Below are 21,227 nucleotides of genomic sequence, written 5' to 3' on the forward strand. Positions count from 1 at the left end.
AGGCCTCATCTCCAAAAAAAAAAAAAAAAAAAGATTTAAGCCACTCTACATATAACCGTGAAAGCATCAAGAGTACTGATTCGGAGGTCACAGACAGATTTTGGGAGGAGGAGAATTCACCAAGAATTTGTGAATGACGAGAACTGCCTACACCTGCCTCTACACAACACTATGGGATTCCAAAAATCCCTGGATTTTTTAAGGCTTCTGTGTGCTGTGGACCAAAGGCAGGGGTGAGGGGGAGACCCCCAAAGATCTAGAGACCCTCCAGTTGTTTGCCATCGTGGCTCTGATTTCAGTGGGATTACTATATCCTGCCCCAAAGAGGACCCAGTCCCCCCACCTCCCCAGTGCAATAAAGCCTAGAACAGTCCTCACTGGAAGCAGTTCCTGACGTGTGCATTGTCTTGGTCAATGCCTGCCACAAGGGCAGGCGATTTCTCATTTGCCCATGCAATGCACCTCCTTCAAAAGGCTCCTCAATGGTCTTAAATGCTTCCCCCCTCAGGAGGGCAGACAGACCAGTAACTGTGGCCTGGAATTTCTTTCTTATCCAAGGACTTGACTTTCAGGGGTTCAGTGAAATCCCAGGAATCCCATGCATAATTTCATGTGTATGAGTGGATCTGCATCTTTCAGGGGGAGTGCCTGACTTTCACCAGCTTCTCAAAGGGACCACGACCCCCTAAAAGGTTAAGAGCACGGCATTAGCACAGGACTAGAAGGAGGTGCGCCTAAACCACTCCTGGAAGGCACTCTCCAGCCGGCCCCTGGGTCATTAATCATCCCACCCAAGGCAACCGTGGTTGACGCTCCCCACCCTAGGTGACTCATGTGCTGCCCCTCCCTTCTCAAGGGGCCCACTCGAGGTTATAGGACAAATCGAACATCACCCCCCACGTGGCCCTAACACAGAGGACACTTTACCAGCCGAAAAACGTGGATGTCTTGGTTTCTGGTCACCAGATGCGCATTCTTCGCTGTGCATGTGGCTGTCTCCAGCTTGTCCCCTGTCAGCATCCAAACCTGAAATCATGGCATGACAGAGGTCCTGTCTGTTAGTTTTCGAGGCCGGCCTGTCATCTGCAACAGATGAGTTTCCAAGAACATGGAGCTGAAGTTGGTATGTTCCGTTTACCTCCTGCCGACTCACGCTGTCCCCAACACAACACAGCAAGCGCCCTGGCTGAAGGGCTGTGGAACTCCGAGCAACCACTGCTGGTAGCGGCAAAAACTGGCAGATGCTTCTAGAAAGGGCCGTTTGGCCACACACTACAGGAGGTACTATGAAGCTCAGTCCTTGGACCACATAATTCCCCTTCTGAGGATTTTTCTTAAAGTGATAAATATCCCAAAAGAAGGGAAAGGCTGCATGGGTGAGGGGGCACTTCGGTGTCCTAAGGAAACACTCACTTTTGATGCTGTGGACTTTCTATGTAGCTGGATGAGCAAGACAGACCCTTCTGGGGTTTAACTCAGCTTATAAAACGCTGACCGTAAATGAGTCAGGTTCTCCCACATCATGTATTAGCTCACACTGCATTTCTCTGCTGTGGGTTCAGAGAGGGTAGATGACTTGCCCCAAACCACACAGCTACCTCTTGTCCTAACCAGGCCCAGAATCCGGGTCTTCAGAGTCCTCATGGAATGTGCTTCCTGCTCTATGATTTTACCTCATTACCCCTTTTGTTCTCCTTGCTCCCAGCTGGGAGCAGTCTTGGGGCTACCGGTCAAAGAAAATCTGGATAGCAGGAAAAGTACAGGAAAGAAGATCACGACACATGTCTCCCGAGTGTCCACTACGCGCCCAGCACCCACGCTGAGCTCCCTGTCACCTTCATGACGGCTTCTGGAGGCTGGAAATGGAAGCGCTAAGAGGTTCAATCATTTGCCAAGGGTCACAGAAGTAAAGGGAGAGGTAGGATGGGAACCCAGGCAGTGAGACGGGCAGAGGGAAGGCACCGGGCACCTCTCAGGGCTGAGCCTCTTGGGCCCTCTCCCCTGGCTAGGTCTGTTTTCCCTCAATATCCCGCCTGTCCTAAAAACAATATTCTTTTTGGTGAGCCTCGTTTAGTCATAGTTCTCAGGGTTTGATGTAAGAGAACAAACACCGGGGAAGGAATTAGGAAGCTCAAGTTCCAGAAAGGCATGAAAAGAATGACCAGGTGCATGACGTGACTAATGTCCCATGCTGGGATGATGGGAAGGTGGTACAGAAAGGGCCCGAGACCCCAGCTCCAGTCGCAGCTCTGCTGCTTCCCAATGTGAGAACCTGGGGGAACAGAGATGCCTCACTCAGCCTCGGTTTCTACATCCATACAAGGGGCTGAGGTAGAAAATATTCTGTGCAGCTGGCTGGGCACGGTGGCTCATGCCTGTAATCCTAGCACTTTGGGAGGCCAAGGCAGGTGAATCACCTAAGGTCAGGAGTTCGAGACCAGCCTGACCAACATGGTGAAACCCCACCTCTACTAAATATACAAAATTATCCAGGCTTGGTGGCACCTATCTATAATCCCAGCTACTTGAGAGGCTGAGGCAGGAGAATCTCTTGAACCTGGGAGGTGGAAGTTGCAGTGAGCCGAGATCACACCACCACACTCCAACCTGGGAGACAGAGCGGAACTCTATCTCAAAAAGAAAAAAAAAAAGAAAAAAGAAAATTTCCTGTGCAAGGTTGTATCTTAGACTTTAATTACCAACCAACCTGCCCCATCCCAGGCACTCCCCTCCTCTTCTCATCTAACAGGAAACTAGAAAGAGAAGTCACATGCATGCACACCCTGTGAATAAAATATCTCGTCCTGGGATAACAGTTTTGAGAAGGAGAAAAACTCCAAGACAAAGATGGAAGCAGAAAATGGAAACTCCAGAAGTCTTAGGAATGGCCAAGGCCCAACTGCAGACCCCACAATGGAGCAGAAATGGGCCAGACTTCTGGAAGCAAGGTCCCGTTGGTGATTTCCTTATGACGAACCAGGCCTGTGAGCCGAATGCACGCGACAGAATTGTGTTTACAAGGAAACAGGCCACGCAGGGGTGGGAGTCCCCAGTGGGCCCGAATGTTGCCTGGCGTCTAACCTGTCCTCCTCCCAAGGCCCTGCTGAAAGGATGGGCCCCAGGATGCAGCAGAGAGCCACATTTGAGTGGAGGCCGGTGGCAGGCACACATTTCCAGGAGCTCCAGGCCAAGAAGTTTGTTTGTTTACACCACCCTTGGTCCACTGAGGACCAGGTCCTCACGCGCCCTCTGCTGGCCTCTCCAGATTCAACTCCGAGTATTTTTTTTTTTTTGGCCCCAAACGGTAGAGTGCAAAATGCTAATATGACAGTGTGATGGCACTGGCGGTCACTCTGCTGGGTGGTCACTCACTCACTCGGCCACACAGCAGACAGACTGGCATGCTGCCACTCAACTGGAATTTAATCAGCAGCCGTGCACGCCGGATGCTGCATGGCCCTGAGCACCAGGGAGCCCAGTGGAGTCAGGGGAGTCATCGGTACAGTAAAGGCAAACGCTACAGAAGACGCCTTCCAAAATCAGGGCTGGAAGGCCAGGTACAGTGGCTCACACCTGTAATCCTAGCACTTCGGAGGCCGAGATGGACAGATCACCGGAGGTCAGGAGTTCAAGATCAGCCTGGCCAACATGGTGACACCCTCTATCTACAAAAATATAAAAATTAGCCGGGCGTGGTGGTACGTGCCTGTAATCCCAGCTACTAGGGAAGCTGAGGCACAAGAATTGCTTGAATCCAGGAGGCAGAGGTTGCAGTTAACCAAGATCGTGCCACTGCACTCCAGCCTGGGCGACAGAGCAAGACTCCGTCTCAAAAAAAAAAAAAAAAAATCAGGGTTGGAGGGGCAGAAACAGCGGCTGTGGCCCATTGCAGATAAGGCACTCCTGGTCTCCTCTGCTGCTCCTCCCGCCCTTTCCCTCTCTGATCTCCCTGCACTGCTAAGGGATAACTGGCATCGCTCCGGAGTGCCCTTCCCTGCGGCCAGCCCACCCTACCTTGATGCCAGCATTCCTCAGGGTCTCCAGCGTGGGCCGCACGTCTGCCTGCAGCTGGTCCTCCACACCCGTCAGACACAGTAGTTCCATCTCCATCTCCAGGCTTTCGATCACCGTGGCCACTTTGAGGGAGCGGTCATGCACACTCAGCTTGGCCTGGACGTAGCGGGCCTGGGACACATTGGCAGATGCAGTCACTGCTTAGGGCGAGGAGAGGCCAGGCTGACTGGCCAGTGCCAAGAGTGCAAGGGCCGCGCCCAATCCCCGCCACACAAGGTGGGGACCCCAGCAGGTGAGCTGCACCCCACTGGGGTGACACAGGCTTCCGGCTTCCTCACAAGTCCTCCATATAGACACTGCACAGACCTGAGGCCCACCCTACACACTACACTTACCTGCTGGGAGACTTCCAGCAAGTCACTTAACCTCTCTGAGCCATGGCCACGAAATGGCAATAACAGCACCAACCTCACTGGATTGTCTCAGGGACGGGCACAGCCAAGATCTCAAAAAAACAGTAAGTTCTCCCATACACAACATGCACTTTGTAAACCAAACTGTGAGTCACCAGGTTTTCTAAAGACCAAGTCGAGTTTCTGAAGACCATCAACTCAAACTTCCACTTCTTGTCTTTATCATGTTAGCAAAAACCTGGAGGAAAACCAGTCATCTCCTAACAGGCCTGCTCAAAGCACTTGCTTTTAAAATTAAAAGGCAGGTAGCATTTATCAGGGCTAGAACGCTTGTTAAATAATGGCTTACAAAGAACTCAAATACATTAGAGAGACCCAGGCAGTTTCTCCGTGTGGAGCAGGGCAGGGCCCCAGGAAGCATGTCCCACCTCCCTCCCTTGCATTCCTGCCCGCTGGCTTTAGGCCAGGCACCAGAGACACGCAGTGAACAAGACAAGGACCTTCCCCTCAGGAAACACACAATCTATGGGATGGGATGACAATAAATAAGTCAATAATCTGGTTCAACCCCAACATTTTTACAGCTTAAAGAAATTAGGGAGGTCGGGTGTGGTGGCTCACGCCTGTAATCCCAGCACTCTGGAAGGCCAAGGTGGGCAGATCACCTGGGGTCAGGAGTTTGAGACCAGTCTGGCCAACATGGCAAAATCCTGTTTCTACTAAAAATACAAAAATCAGCCAGGCGTGTTAGCACATGTGTGTAATCCCAACTACTTGGGGGGTTGAGGGAGGAGAATCACTTGAATCCGGGAGGCAGAGGTTGCAGTGAGCAGAGATCATGCCATTGGTACTACAGTTTGGGCAACAAGAGTAAAACTCTGTCTCAAAAACAAAAAACAAAAACAAAAAAAAAAAGGGGCCGGGCGCGGTGGCTCAAGCCTGTAATCCCAGCACTTTGGGAGGCCGAGACGGGCGGATCACGAGGTCAGGAGATCGAGACCATCCTGGCTAACACAGTGAAACCCCGTCTCTACTAAAAATACAAAAACTTAGCCGGGCGAGGTGGCAGGTGCCTGTAGTCCCAGCTACTCGGGAGGCTGAGGCAGGAGAATGGCGTAAACCCGGGAGACGGAGCTTGCAGTGAGCTGAGATCTGGCCACTGCACTCCAGCCTGGGTGACAGAGCGAGACTCCGTCTCAAAAAAAAAAAAAAAAAAAAGGAAAGAAAGAAAAAGAAATTAGGGAGCCGAACCAGGTGCAGTAGCTCACACTTGTAATCCCAGCTACAAGGAGGTTGAGGCAGGAGGATGGCTTGAGGCCAGGAGTTGGAGACCAGCCTGGGCGGCATAGCGAGACCCCCGTCTCAAAATAAATGTGCAAAAAAAAAAGAGAAAAGAAATTAGGGCTCAAAGAGAATGATTTATGCCACATTTTCCTGAAGGCATACCATGTGCCAAGGATTATTATTTTTTTTTTTTTTTTGAGACGGAGTCTCGCTCTGTCACCCAGGCTGGAGTGCAGTGGCCGGATCTCGGCTCACTGCAAGCTCCGCCTCCCGGGTTCACGCCATTCTCCTGCCTCAGCCTCCCGAGTAGCTGGGACTACAGGCGCCTGCCACCTCGCCCGGCTAAGTTTTTTTTGTATTTTTTAGTAGAGACGGGGTTTCACTGTGTTAGCCAGGATGGTCTCGATCTCCTGACCCCGTGATCCGCCCGTCTCGGCCTCCCAAAGTGCTGGGATTACAGGCTTGAGCCACCGCGCCCAGCCGGATTATTTTTAACTATCAAGGATACAAGAATAAACCAGGTCAGGCGCAGTGGCTCACGCCTATAATCCCTGCATTTTGGGAGGCCCAGGTGGGTGGATCACCTGAGGTCAGGAGTTCGAGAACAGCCTGGCCAACATGGTGAAACCCTGTCTCTACTAAAAATACAAAAATTAGCTGGGCATGCTGGTGGGCACCTGTAATCCCAGCTACTTGGGAGGCTGAGGCAGAAGGATCCCTTGAACCTGGGAGGTGGAAGTTGCAGTGAGCCAAGATTACACCACTGCACTCCAGCCTGGGCAACAAGAGTGAAACTCTGTCTCAAAAAAAAAAAAAAAAAAAGAAGAAGAAGAAGAAGAACAAACCAAACTTATAAAGTCCCTGCCCTCAAAAATATTTTATTCTGGAAAGAAGATGGATAAGATCAGTGTTAAATGTGTGTGTGTGTGTGTGTGTGTGTGTGTGTGTATGAACAGGGTCAAGTTTATATTTTTCTGGCCTCTCCAGATTCAACTCCTAGACATATTTTTTGGCCCCAAATGGTAGCACACAATGATAGTGACAAGTGCAATGAAGAAAGTGAAATGGTGTGATGGATGGAAAGTGAGTGGCCGGGCGCGGTGGCTCAAGCCTGTAATCCCAGCACTTTGGGAGGCTGAGATGGGCAGATCACGAGGTCAGGAGATCAAGACCATCCTGGCTAACACGGTGAAACCCCGTCTCTACTAAAAAATCCAAAACTTAGCCGGGCGAGGTGGCGGGCGCCTGTAGTCCCAGCTACTCGGGAGGCTGAGGCAGGAGAATGGTGTGAACCTGGGAGGTGGAACTTGCAGTGAGCCAAGATCGCGCCACTGCACTCCAGCCTGGGCGACAGAGCGAGACTCCGTCTCAAATAAAAAAAAAAAGAAAGTGCGAAGGAGCCTTACACAGGTGGTCCAGGAAGACTTCTTGGAGGACATGGCTTTTGAACTGAGACCCCAAAGAAGCAAGGGAATGGGCCACGGGGCTCTGTGGGTGAAGAGAGTTCCAGGCAGACAGAACAGCAAGTACAAAGGCCCTGCAACAACAGTGAACCCAGCGTGCCCAGCAACGACATCAGAATGGCGCGCACAGAATGAGGGAGGGTGGAAGGAGTGACTGGGAGGCAGGCATGGCTACAAAGGCAATGGAAAGGTTCCAAAACAACTTACTTCGAAGTCCTGATACTGCTCCTCCGCGAGAGACTTCTTTGCCACCACAAGCACCCGCAGCCCTTCTCGGGCCATGTTGCCACACTGAAAAATAGAGCACGGTCAGAGTGGGAGTGGTGCCGAGAGCTCCTGACTTCACTGGGAGGAGGAGGTTGCAGTGAGGAACCACTGCCCAAGTGGACGTGCCCCTCCCACAGGGACAGGGAAAATGGCAAATCAGAAAGTTGCTTTCCCCTACAGCAATCCTCCCTGGACCAAACCTTCTACAGGGGAGGTTGCAGAGAGGCAGCCGGTGGGCCAAACACGGCCCACACACAGACTGTCTTTGACTAGCACATACATGTTTCCAGAGTCAACGTTCTATGGTCTCACACACTAATCTGGATTGCTGAATGGGTGGGAAAACTGAGCATCTGACAAAACCAGGTGCATTTTCCCAAATCACCACAATCAATGATGGCTGGGGAGCGGTGGCCTCCGCGTGTTCCCAGGACGCGGAGGTGTCAAGTGAAGAACACTTCAGCACGTTTTACACGCAAAGTGCAACTCTGCTCAAAATCACAACCTGCTTGTTCACTTGCATTCACTGCCAGGCCCCTGTAGACGTTTGAGTTTGCAACCCTCAAGCTGAGAATCTAATGCAAAATGTAAATTCCCCACCTAGAGCTAAGAGATGGGACAAAAGTGGCCCAAAAAGCCTGAGCACTGCTTCCCTCCTGCTGCTGGCCAACTGTCCATGTCACAAACCGGGTTGGGCAGCCCCTGATGGGGCCCCCACAGACCCCATCTCCTGGAACTCAATTCTGTTATAATTGCCCACCCTTTGAGTGTGTGCTGGCCCTAGTGACTTGTCCCTAACAAACAGGATGGGCGAGAGTGAGGGGATGTCACATCTGAGATCAGGTTAATAAAGATAGTGACTTCCATCTTGTTTGCCCTCTCTTGTTCCTTAACCTGCTCTCTTTGATGACGCCAGTTGCCAGTCTATGAGTGGCCCTATGGGAGAGGCCCACCTGCAAGGATAGAGAGCAGCCTCTGGCCAACAGTCGGCAAGAACCTGAGACCCTCAGTTCAACAGTCCAAAAGGAGCTGAATGCAGCCCACAACCACTGAGCTTGCTCACAAGTGGATCCTGCCCCAGTCAAGTCTTGAGATGAGACCACAGCCCCAGCCAACAACTGAATTACAGCCAGTGGGAGGCCCTGAAGCAGAGGATGCAGTTCAGCCACACCAGGATCCCTGACCGACAGAAACCATTATATATCAATTGGGTGCTGCTTTAAACAGCTACATTTCAGGGTGGTTTGTTACACAGCCACCAATAACAAATACAGAGACCCACCTTACCACGCAAGGGGCTGCCTCTGCAGAACGTGCTTCCAAGGCCTGGTCTAACTTCCTGCGTCACACTTACCTCTTCCTCCAACCAGTCGTTATACTGCACAATGCCAGCCATGACCACATCTGCTCCCTTCATGTAAAACGTAATTTCTCCAGTTGATTCATCCTAGAGAGGGAGGCCGGAAGGAATGAGAAACTGAAAGGAACACCCTCTTTCGGCTGCAAACCTGCTTCCCATGACAGACGGTATATAAAGTGCACTTAACAGACACCAATGCTTTTTCACTTGGCTGAAGATGAAAAGCAAGAAGGGGCTTCGTTTAGGGGCAAAGGCTACAGAAAGTAAAAGGAAAACTCGAAGCATTTGGAAGATTATTCAATGATGAAAGCAAGATCAAATGGATTTAAGACCTTTGTTTTGAAAGTTATTACTATTTCAACTGGAATAAACTCGCATGCTATGATTTTAGATTTACACTTGGAACTGCAGATATCATCAAACTGTGGTCCACCAAAAGAACAGGGAAGATAAGGACTAGAACAGGGAGTCTCAACCTCGTCACTGTACACATTTGGGGCGGGATAAGTCTTTGCTCTGCGGGGCCCCTCCTGTGCACTGTACAATGTTGAGCAGCAGCCCTGGCCCCTACGCACCAGATGCCAGTCATACTCTCCATGGTGACAACCAGAATGTCTCCAGACTTTAGCAAACGTCTCCTGGGGGCAAACTGGCTGTCTCAGCTGAGAATAATTCCAGATCCCTAAGTCTGAGGACCTGCCTAGAGATCCAATTACCCAGAGTTTCAGTTCACCCTGACCAGATTTTCTGGGTAGTGGGTAGCACCATGGCACAGGCATCAAATGCTTGGGCCAAGTACCAGTTCCTAGTTGTGCGCAGCTGGACAAGCTACTCCTCTTCCCTAAACCTCAGTTTTCTCATCTGTAAAACAGAAATCAAGCATGTAGCACAGAGACTGATGCACAAAAAGGGCCCCTCAGTGGTATAACTGCTGCTGGGATGAGAGTGACTTCCCAAGTCCCCCAGCCATACTGTACATAGACAGCAAGGCTCAGCCCAGTACTCTCAACAGGGCAATGTGGCCCTCCAGAAGACATGTGGCAATGTCTGGAGACACTCTAGGTGTCAACGCAGGCGATGTCCTACTAGCATCTGACGGGTGGAGGTCGGGGTGCTGCTCACCCTCCTGCATCACACAGGACGCCCCCAACCACCACCAGGAATTCCTCCAACCCTAAAAGTCAACAGTGCTGAGACTGAGAAGTCCTGGCTTTGAGGAACGATGGCGCAGCCACAGATCCTTCCCCCATTTCCCCCCAATGATTTGCGTCGCTGGGAGGTGGGAGGCAGCAAAGACAGGCAGGAAAATTCAGCGTGGCCATCAATACCTTGTGCCTAAATTTTGCTACTCCAGGAAGCCCAGAATAAATGCCTGTAAAGTCTTCACTGAATATGGAACCACGGAGACAAAAGTGACTGCATCTCAAGCCTGGTGTGGTGGCTCACACCTGTAATCCCAGCACTTTGGGAGGCTCAGGTGGGTGGATCACCTGAGGTCAGGAGTTCGAGACCAGCCTGGCCAACATGGTGAGACCCTGTCTCTACTAAAAATACAAAATTAGCTGGGCATGGTAGTGCATGCCTGTAATCCCAGCTACTCAGGAGGCAAGGCTGGAGAATCACTTAAACCTGGGAGGCGGAGGTTGCAGTGAGCTGAGATTGCACCATTGCACTCCAACCTGGGCAACAAGAGTGAAACTCCATCTCAAAAAAAAAAGTGACTGCATCTCAGATGCAAATGCGCCATGCTGGCTTCTGATTAGCCCAGTCCCGTGAACACCCCCGATTCCTACTTAATTCACCGTCCTTCACGTAAGAACATGTCAACCTTGATGTTATCACACAAATTACAGGTGATGACACACACAGCCTTCTTGCCTCTCCTGGAAGGTGCCTGCAATTGTCCTGCTGGGGCACACGGACTCTTTCCCTGTGGTATAAGCCCTGGGTCTAGGGAGTAACAGTGTGGAGATGCACCCGTTTTGCTGCCACCCAAAACTACACTTCTGTCTGTTCAGCTCCCCCAAAAACCACGCTTCTATCTGTAAGTTTCCCCAATAAAACACCCTTTAACAACAAACTGGATTTGTCTGCCTTGTTCTTTGGTTTCGGGCTCCTTCGGGGGCCACTTTGCCTATACAGCCCTTTCATGGAACAGAAATACCCAAAATCAGATTAGTGGTAGAGTTTCCTCTTTTATTATAACTTTCAAATGCCCCTTAATCACCGACAATCTTTTAGAACAACATGCTGACTCATAAAAGCACCCCCAGGCCAAGACAGGCACCCGCGTTGAAAAGCATTCAACTGCACACTTTATCTTTGATAGTCTGCAGCTATGCCTGCTCTTGACGCAGGCCAAAGAGAGCTGTGGGGTCTTCACATTAAAGCATCAGAGGTTTTATTTTTTCCTTCCCCCCCCACAACCAAAGGGTGCTCAACAACATGGCTGTAGGAAATGATGCTCCCAGCCCAGCTTCCTCACTATGAAAAGGGCTCGAGCGAGTTCAGAAGTTCTGTCCAATATAAATACCGCATCGACGATCTCCTCCCATGAGTCACTTCCTCCCACGGAGTTCATCACAAGTTTACTTCGTTCTCATATTATGGCAAGATTACGCCATAAATTTACAGAGATCGGCCGGCTGTGTGGCATTGTTTGGGGGCCTCATCTTTTCCCACTGTGGTCGGCATCTGGCACCTGCTCAAAGGCCTCTTTTAGTCCAGCAGTGACAGTGCTATGATGATCTACAGCCACGATCCAAACCCGTGGCTCCACATGGGAAGGGGGAGAAGGCATCGGAACATCTTGTACGCCACGAAAACAAAACAGGGACACAACCTTCCTGCAAAAAGACAGCACACGAGTCCTTCTCCAACCTTGCCTGATTTCTTAAGAGACAAAGATTCACACAAGGAAATGGCCTTGTTTTGTGGGTGCAAGAAGGTGCCATCTTGCACTGTGCGTGTGCTCACACGTATTTTAAAAAGAGACCGGGGAGACCCAAATTGGGGCTGTCCACAGTCACTAAACCAAGTTGAGAGAAGTTTTCTTTTTTTTTCTTATTCTTATTTTTTTCTTTTTATTTTTTTGAGACAAGGTCTTGCTGTGTTGCCCAGGCTAGAGTGCAACAGCACAATCATGGCTCACTACCACCTCAACCTCCTGGACTCAAGTGACCTCAACCTGGACCTCCTGACCTCAACTTTCCTAGCAGTTAGGACTACAGGCATGCACCACCATGCCCAGCTAATTGTTTTGCTTTTTGCAATGATGCCCAGGCTGGATGGAAACTCCTGGGCTCAAGTGATCCTCTTGCCTTGGCCTCCCAAAGTATTACAGGCAAGAGCCACCGTGCCAAGCCTAGGAGAAGTTTTATAACTGAACTAAAACTTCCTCACACCACGTACTTGGACAGTCATTTGCATACAGCATTTGGGTTATATGAACACATCACAATAGGGTTTCTCAGGCCCTTCCTCATGGTGGGGGCTGTCCTGTGCATTGCAGGATGCTGGGCGGCATCCCTGCTCTCAACCTATGAGATGCCAGCAGCACTCCCAGCCTCTGGTTGTGACAACCACAAATGCTGCCAGACACTCTCGAATGCCCCCAGGATGAGAATCACCACGTTAGAGGAGTGTGGTGAGGTTTGTGCCAAGGGGAGAACTAGTCCAAAAGCCCCAGAGGCCCAGTTCCACCCACCCAACCAAAGATAAAGAGATAGGTCAGAAAATGAGAAAAAATCGCAAAATAATACTTATTTCATTAAAGACAACCTCACCAAGATGGACATTGACAGCACTATTTTTAGTAGTCAAAACTGAGAAACAGGCTAGGCGCAGTGGCTCACACCTGCAATTCCAGCACTTTGGAAGGCCGAGGCTGGTGGATCTACCTGAGGTCAGGAGTTCGAGAGCAGCCTGCCCAACATGGTGAAACCCCGTCTCTACTAAAAAATGCAAAAATCAGCCAGGGGTGGTGGCGCGCAACTGTAATCCCAGCTACTCAGGAGGCTGAGGCAGGAGAATCACTTGAACACACAGGAGGCAGAGGTTGCAGTGAGCCAAGATTGCGCCACTGCACTCCAGGCTGGATGACAGAGTGAGACTCCGTCTCAAAAAAAAAAAACAACTGAAATGAGACACAGCCTAAGCAGCCAAAAAATAAGTTAATGAATGAAATAGTGGCATATTCTTTCAACAGAACATTACATGTGCATTAAAAATCATTAAAATCAGATTTTAATAGTATGAGAAAATTCTCATTGTATACATAGTTCAATGAGGGAGGAAGTTTAGGAAGCCTTCTATGGAGTTCAGCGCCAATTTTATCAAAATGTGTGTGGATATTTACACTCGGATATGCTTAGAAAAGAGACTGAAAGGAAAAGGTAAAAGGTCTTTTGGGGGGTGAAAATGGAGATGAATTGGTCAGGCACGGTGGCTCATGCCTGTAATCCCAGTACTTAGGGAGGTTGAAGCCGAAGGACTGCTTGAGGCCAGAAGTTTGAGACCAGTCTGTGCAACACAGAGAGACTTTGGCTCTACAAAAAAATTTAAACATGAGCTGGGCAAATCCCAGCTACTTAAGAGGCAGAGGCAGGAGGATCCCTTGAGTCTAGGAGGTCAAGGTTGCAATGAGTCATGTCCATACCACTGCACTCCAGCCTAGGTAACAGAGTGAGACTCTGTCTCGAGGAAGAGAGAAGAAAAAAAGGGAGGGAGAAAAAGAAAGAAAAGAAAAGAAAAGAAAAGAAAAGAAAAGAAAAGAAAAGAAAAGAAAAGAAAGAAAAGAAAAAGAAAGGAAGGAAGGAAGGAAGGAAGGAAGGAGAAAGAAAGAAAGAAAAGAAAAGAAAGAAAAAGAAAGAAAAGAAAGAAAGAAAAAGAAAGAAGAAAGGTGGAAAGAAAGAAGGAAGGAAAGAAAGGTAGAAAGAAAGAAAGAAGGAAGGAAGGAAAGAGAGAAAGAAAGAAAGAAAGAGAAAGAGAGAGAGAGAAGGAAGGAAGGAAGGAAAGAAAGAAAGAAAAGGGGAAGGGGAAGGGAAGGAAAGGAAAAAAGAAAAGAAAAGGGAAAGAGGGAGAGGGAGAGACAGAAGAAGGAAGGAAGGAAGGAAGGAAGGAAGGAAGGAAGGAAGGAAGGAAGGAAGGAAGGGAGGGAGGGAGGGAGGGAGGGCGGGCAGTTTTGATCCCCCTCTTTACCTGTAATTTTTTGTTCTAAATGCCTTAACTGTGAATGTTTTTCAATAACCTGGGAAGGGGGGCATGCCAGGTTAAATCGAAAATAGATTTGCCCATCTGACAGCATCACAGACTGTCAAGCACAGAGTCCCTGTTCTTCCTGCTGGAAGACACATGAGCCACATCTCAAAAAAATGTAACACGTCCTTCATAACTAGATGAAGAGTGGCATATGCCATTCAGTTACTCTAGAATGGCTGATATTAGGGACTGTTCAATGATGACTCAACCTTCAAATGACCTTAGCAGAGCCCACGGCCCTAGATCTTGACAAAATTCAGGCTGGAACAAAATTAAAGTAATTCCATAGGAGATAATGACACTCATTCCCCAGGAAACACCCCACCCACAGGATTTATGCTGCTGCTTCCAGACCACAGATGTTCTTGACATCAGATGCACACTCAAGATACAGTTTAGAAGCCAGGGATCCAGCCAGGTGTGGACCAGTGGGAAAAGCAGCAGCTGTGTGGGAGAGAAAGCTCCGTCTCCACCCAAGAGTTGCCAAGGACACAGGCCTACAGAGTCTGAAAGAACCTATTGGCCTCTGGACATAAAAATCCCCTAACGTAGGGCCAAACGTGATGGCTCACTCCTGTAATCCCAGCACTTTGGGAGGCCGAGGAGGGTGGATCACCTGAGGTCGAGAGTTTGAGACCAGCCTGGCTAACATGGAGAAACTCCACCTCTACTAAAAACACAAAATTAGCCAGGCATGGTGGCACAGGCCTGTAATCCCAGCTACTCGGGAGGCTGGGGCAGGAGAATCGCTTGAATCCAGGAAGCAGAGGTTGCAGAGAGCTGAGATCATGCCATTGCACTCCAGTCTGGGCAACAAAAACGAAACTCCGTCTCAAAAACAAACAAAAAAAAAGCCGGGCGCAGTGGCTCACGCCTGTAATCCCAGCACTTTGGGAGGCTGAGGCGGGCGGATCACAAGGTCAGGAGATCGAGACCATCCTAGCTAACACGGTGAAACCCTGTCTCTACTAAAAATACAAAAAACTAGCCGGGCGTGGTGGCGGCGCCTGTAGTCCCAGCTACTCGGGAGGCTGAGGCAGGAGAATGGCGTGAACCTGGGAGGCAGAGCTTGCAGTGAGCCGAGATCGCGCCATTGCACTCCAGCCAGGGGGACAGAGCGAGACTCCGTCTCAAAACAAACAAACAAACAACAACAAAAAAAACACCCTAACGTGTGATGTTTCAAGCACATTCATGGTGTGCGTCTCTGGTTCCTCAACACAAGAGCTCACTGCCACCTCCATCTCCTCCAAAAGCCTTGAAAGTGGCTCGCAACGACCCACACCTCCTGGTACTCATGCCGTGCATCAGCCACCCCCCTGGAATGGGGCTGGACCCAGTGACTTGCTTCTGATAACGGCATGAGGCTGACGTGAGGGGAGGTCACCTCTGAGAGTGGGTGACAGAGCACTGTGGCTTCCATCTCATTCACTCTTACCTGCCCACTCTGATGAGGCAGCTGACGGGGAGCTGACTACAGGGAGGCCCACATGGGAAGGCACTGAGGGTGGCCTCTGGCCAACAGCTAGGAAAGAATTAAGGCCCTCAGTCCAACAACCCACCCAGAGCCGAACTCTGCCAACAACACTGACGTCTGTATGTGGATCCTACCACCATAGACTCTTAGATGCCTTAAGCCCAGGCTGTGAGAGACCCTGAGCCAGAGGACCTAGCCAAGCCTGCCACAGAAACTGTCCTGGCCACAGAAACTATCAGTTAGCAAATAGAAAATAGAGCCCCCAGTTAGGTGTGGTGGCTCATGCCCGTAATCCCAGCACTTTGGGAGGCCGAGACGGGAGGATCATTTGAGCCCAGGAGTGAGATCAGCCTGGGTAATATGGTGAGACCCCATCTTCACCAAAATCATAAGAATTAGCAGAGCATGGTGGTGTGCACCTGTAGTCCCAGCTACTTGGGAGGCTGAGGCAGGAAGGTTGCTTGAGCCTGGGAAGTTGAGGCTGCAGTGAGTCGTGATTATGCCACAGAAAGAAAGAAAAAGAGAAGAGAAGAGAAGAGAGAAAAGAAGGAAAGAAATGGAGGGGAGGAGGAAGGAAGGAAGCAAGGAAGGAAAGAAGGGAGGGAAGGAGGGAGGGGGGGAGGGGAGAAGGAGAGAGAACGAGGGGAGGGGAGAGGAGGGGGGAAGAAGGGAGGAGAGGGGAGGGGAGAAGAGAGGAGGGGAGGGGAGAGGAGGGGATGAGAGAGGGGAGAGAGGAGGGGATGGGAGAGGGGAGAGAGGAGGGGATGGGAGAGGGGAGAGAGGAGGGGAGGAACTTCCTTATTCCAGGGAAATACATTTTCTGGAGTGAGGGAATGCATTTCCCTGTAAGAAAGACCCCAGTAGATGTCTAAGACCATAAATAATACTGACCCCATATACATTATGTTTTTTCCTACACATACATACATATGATAAAGTTTAATTTATGAATTAGGCACAGTAAGAAATTGACAATAACTTATAACAAAATAGAACACTTATAATATGCTGTAATAAAAGTAAATAAGGCTTGCTTGAACACAAGCACTGCAATACCATAACAGCCAATCTGAAGGTTCCTGAGTGTCTAGCAAGCAGGCAGGTAGATGGCGTGAGTACACTAGACAGAGATGATTCATGACCAGGAGGATGGAGTAGGATGGCATGAAATTCATTACACTACTCACAATGACACACAACTTAAAACTTATTAATTATTTCTGGAACTTTCCATTTCATATTTTTAGACTATAGTTGACCATGGGTAACTGAACCTGCAGGCAAGTGGGGATTATCATATTGCTGTTTTAAGCCACTAAATGTGGGGTAATCTGTTATGAAGCAACACGTAGCTAATATCCTACCCTAACATTACTGTGGGTCCTTTGTGAACTTTTCAATGTTCCTCTCATCACACCCCAGCCCTAACCTCTAAGTCCTGGGGTAGAGAGCTGGGAGCTGGAAGCCAGGCAGCCTGGAGTGAGTTCCAGCCCCCCCAATTCCAGCTGTGTGAACTGGGATAGGTTTCCCAGCCCCCTCAATTCCAGCTGTGTAAACTGGGACAGGTTTCCCAGCCCCCCAATTCCAGCTGTGTGAACTGGGACAGGTTTCCCAGCCCCCTCAATTCCAGCTGTGTGAACTGGGACGGTTTCTGAGCCTCCTTCCACTTCAATTTTCTCCTCTGCCAAACATCAGTCCTAATGGCACCTACCTCACATGGTGACGTATTAAATGAGTTACTTTATGCAAATCACTTAGAACAGCCTCTGGCACACAATAAGCCCCATTTAAATGTTACCTGGGCAGGGTAATCCCAACACTTTGGGAGGCCAAGGTGGACAGATCGCTTGAGGTCAGCAGTTCCAGACAAGCCTTGCCAACATGGCAAAACCCTGTGTATACTAATAACACAAAAAATTAGCCAGGCCTGGTGGCGCATGCCTGTATCCCAGCTACTCGGGAGGCTGAGGCAAGAGAATTGCTTGAACCTGGGAGGCGGAGGTTGCAGTGAGCTGAGATGGTACCGCTGTACTCCAGCCTGGGTGACAGAGTGAAACTGTGTCTCAAAAAATAAATAGTTACCTGTCATTCCTGTCATTCTTCTTACTACTGCTGCTGCTAGTGGCTATTACCATTTCTATTACTACCCCAGAGGTGCCCATGGCACTAAAGCTACACAGTAAATGATCAAGGAGAAGAGTGGTGAAAAGCTAGGAAGGCGAGAAAAAGATTTGAGTTTTTTATTTTAAGTATCTTATTTGATAACTTCCCTAACATTAAAAAAAAAAAAAAAAGACAACTGGCAATCACTGCTGAATCCTGCTCAGGTCGGCACTAACTGTGAGTCTACCGTGTGCCAGGCAGGAAAGCTACGCACCGGAGACATGGGAGGACCAAAAGGATCCTGGCCCCTGTTCTCATCTGCAAGGAGAAAAGACAGGTAGTGACAAGCAAATCCGCAGGAAATCAAGAATTTCAGTGTGACGAATGCTATGGAAGAAGGAGGAGATGCTAGAAGAGGTGGTCAGAAGTCAAGGAACCTGTAAGGCTGAAGGAGAAGTTGACAAGCCAAGCCTTAGCTGAAAATACTCCACCAGCAGGCAGGGGGCAGGGCCACGTGCCCAACAATCTACGTTACCAATTTCTACCTCTCCTAATGCACTCGATTTTTTTTTTTATTTCCATAGGTTTTTGGGGAACACATGGTGTTTGGTTATATAAGTTTTTAAATGGTGATATGTGAGATTTTCATGCACCCATCACCTGAGCAGTATATACTGAACCCAACTTGTAGTTTTTTATCACTCACCTTCCTCCCACCCTTTCAGCCCCCCTGACTCCCCAAGTCCATCGTATTATTCTTATGCCTTTGCATCCTCATAACTTAGCTCCCTCTTATAAGTGAGAACATATGACATTTGGCTTTCCACTCCTGAGTTACTTCACTTAGATATTATCCAGTTTGCTGCGAATGCCACTAATTCATTCCTTTTTATGGCAGAGTAGCATTTCATCATATTCATATACATATATATGATATATATACACACACATATATGTGTGTGTGTGTATATATATACCTCACAGTTTCTTTATTCACTTGTTGACTGATGGGTATTTGGGCTGGTTCTGTATTTTTGCAATTGCAAATTGTGCTGCTATGAAAATGCATGTGCAAGGATCTCTTTCCTCCATGAGGCATGAAACACTTAGGTAGATCAGGGTGGAGAGGATTCCCATTTGTCAAGAAAAAAAAAAAAGAAAAGAAAAAAGTCCAGAAAAGATGAAAGAGGCTTATTCCAAAGATTCTTAAGATTTGAAGCAGAGTTTTCTCCAACCAAGCTAAATAATGTGAAGAACCACCCCGTTCCAAAATAGGTGTGGGATTGAACCAAGTAATTTGTATTTTTAAAGTTCCCTTGGAAAAATCAGATGATCATGCAGGCTTCAGAACCACCAGACCAAGTGGCATATGAATACCAGATTTTCCATGCTCCCCAGGATGGAAAGTGTGGTCTCCATGGGTAAAGAGAGAAAATAGAGGGATGGGCACAGTGGCTTGCACCCGTAATTCCAGCACTTTGGGAGTCCCAGGCAGGAGAATCACTTGAGGCCAGGAGTTTGAGACCAGCCTGAGCAACACAGTGAAACCCTGTTATCTATTAAAAAATGAGTCAGCATGGTTTTGCAAGCCTGTAGTCCTAGCTACTCGGGAGGCTAAGGTGGGAGGATTTTTATGAATAAATTCTTTTAATAAGAATTTAAAAATTAAAACATTTTAAAAGAGCAAATAGAAAAACAACATATCAAATCAAATCAGACTCTTCAGACTGGCAAAATTTTTTAACGCGCCCGGCCACAAGGTATTCTTTTGGAGTGATGAAAATGTTTTGAAACATGAGGGAAGTGGTGGCTGAGCAACACTGTGAATGGACAAAATGCCACTGAATTTTTCACTTTAAAATGATGATATTATGTGAATTTCACCTCAATAAAAAAATCCATATTTAATATTAAACAAAAGAGAATGAGCGATGTACTACCAAGAAATCCCCAATGGATGTTCTCTTTAACTTTCACTCCGGAACCACGGACACCATAAGCTGATCAGAGTTACGGGGTGTGTCCAATCAATGAACTAATTTCCCTTCTGCTTAGGGAATGATATTCCCTGGTTAGTCTGGGTGACAGATACCACAGTAAAGAGGGTTAGAAAGAATGTCAACCCACAAGGACACATGCAGCACACCTGGGGTTCTTAACCACTTTAAGCCAGGAATAAAAATGACTCACCCGCACGATGATGCCCATACGTTTGCTTTCGTAGGTGAAAGGGAAGATCTGCAGGATGGTGAAGTTCAGGATCTGGTCGCCAGGGGTCCTCAGCTGCATGGAAGACTGGTCTCGGCCCACCAGGGTTAAGCCCACACTTTCGGTCCACTGTACCAGGGCCACCTAAACATAACACAGGATCGCAGGTCAGATGCACAGCCGAGAATCCGGGTGCACAGGCTGTGCCATGAACACAAAGGCGGAAGGGGGCTCAGAGACAGGGGAATGACAGTAGTCACTGCCCTTGGGGACGCCGAGTGCTAGCCCATGACAGTGTCTGTTCCTCTGGGTCTGTGAGGGCTCTCACACTGAAAGCTGCCCCTCTCTAAGGCACAATTCATCTTTTCTAGGTTCAAAGCAGGCTGCACACCAGAGGCATGGCGGAAAGAGACGGCACAGGATTGACAGTGATTGCAACCAGGCGCAATGGCTCAGGCCTGGAATCCCAGCACTTTGGGACGCTGAGACGGGCAGATCACCTGAGGTCAGGAGTTCCAGACCAGCCTGGCCAATATGGTGAAACCCTGTCTCTACTAAAAATACAAAAATTAGCCAAGCGTGGTGGCACGTGCCTGTAATCCCAGCTACTCAGGAGGCTGAGGCAGGAGAATCGCTTGAACCCAAGAGGCAGAGATGCAGTGAGCTGACATCACGCCATCGCACTCCAGCCTGGTTGTCATAGTGAGACTCTGTCCCTGTCCCCTCTCCCCCCGAAAAAAAGAGTGATTGACACAATTATGGATCACTCCTGGAAGACTCTGCAACAAGTTAAACCACAAAAAAGGGAAGAGAATGCTGACTGACACAGCCCTTCACCTTCAGACTCTCCTTTCAGTCTCATGCACTGCACTGGGGGAGCGTCTTCAGTGGTTCTCAACTGGGCGACTCTGTCCCCCAGGGGACCTGCGGCGACATCTGGGGGAATTTGTACTTGTCACAACTGGAAGGAGGTAATGCTGGTATCCAGTGGGCAGAGGCCAGAGATGCTACAAAACATCCCGTAATGCACAGGACAGACCCCACCAGAGAATGATCTGGCCCCAAATGTCAACAGTGCTGAGGTGGAGAACACAGGTCACACAGAAGAGGAAACCGAGGCTCAGAGCAGTTAATGAAGTGCCCCAGGTGACAGCACTGGCATGTGGTAAAGCTAGGCCAGGCTGGCACCTAGATCCTCCTGGTGCAAAGTTCCACAGCACACACTCTTCCCTTTCAGGAGGCACCACGCAGGTGTCGAGTCAGAACCTTCTCATGGCCTCAGTCAGACGTGCTCAGCTTAAGGTCAAAGGCATGAGGGTTGCAAACTCCAAGACAGGGGCCAGAGTGGTGATGCAAATAGCGAAGAGGGCTGAGTGGGG

The 21,227-nt window shown here is 49.1% G+C and overlaps 1 protein-coding gene across 1 annotated transcript in view; it reads right to left on the reverse strand.

The window, feature by feature from the left end:
• The window catches only part of ATP9A (ATPase phospholipid transporting 9A (putative)), a 138,812-nt gene that overhangs the window by 24,004 nt on the left and 93,581 nt on the right, over positions 1–21,227 (reverse strand). Inside the window, exons 15-19 of the mRNA XM_003904604.5 lie at positions 19,831–19,992; positions 8,796–8,888; positions 7,382–7,465; positions 4,015–4,185; positions 928–1,026 (exon numbers count right to left, since the gene is read on the reverse strand). Of these exons, the coding sequence (XP_003904653.2) occupies positions 928–1,026; positions 4,015–4,185; positions 7,382–7,465; positions 8,796–8,888; positions 19,831–19,992 (609 nt within the window). The remainder of the gene's footprint in view (positions 1–927; positions 1,027–4,014; positions 4,186–7,381; positions 7,466–8,795; positions 8,889–19,830; positions 19,993–21,227) is intronic.

The sequence above is a fragment of the Papio anubis genome, chromosome 16 (assembly GCF_008728515.1).
Source record: "Papio anubis isolate 15944 chromosome 16, Panubis1.0, whole genome shotgun sequence".
In the NCBI taxonomy this organism is placed as follows: Eukaryota; Metazoa; Chordata; class Mammalia; order Primates; family Cercopithecidae; genus Papio; species Papio anubis.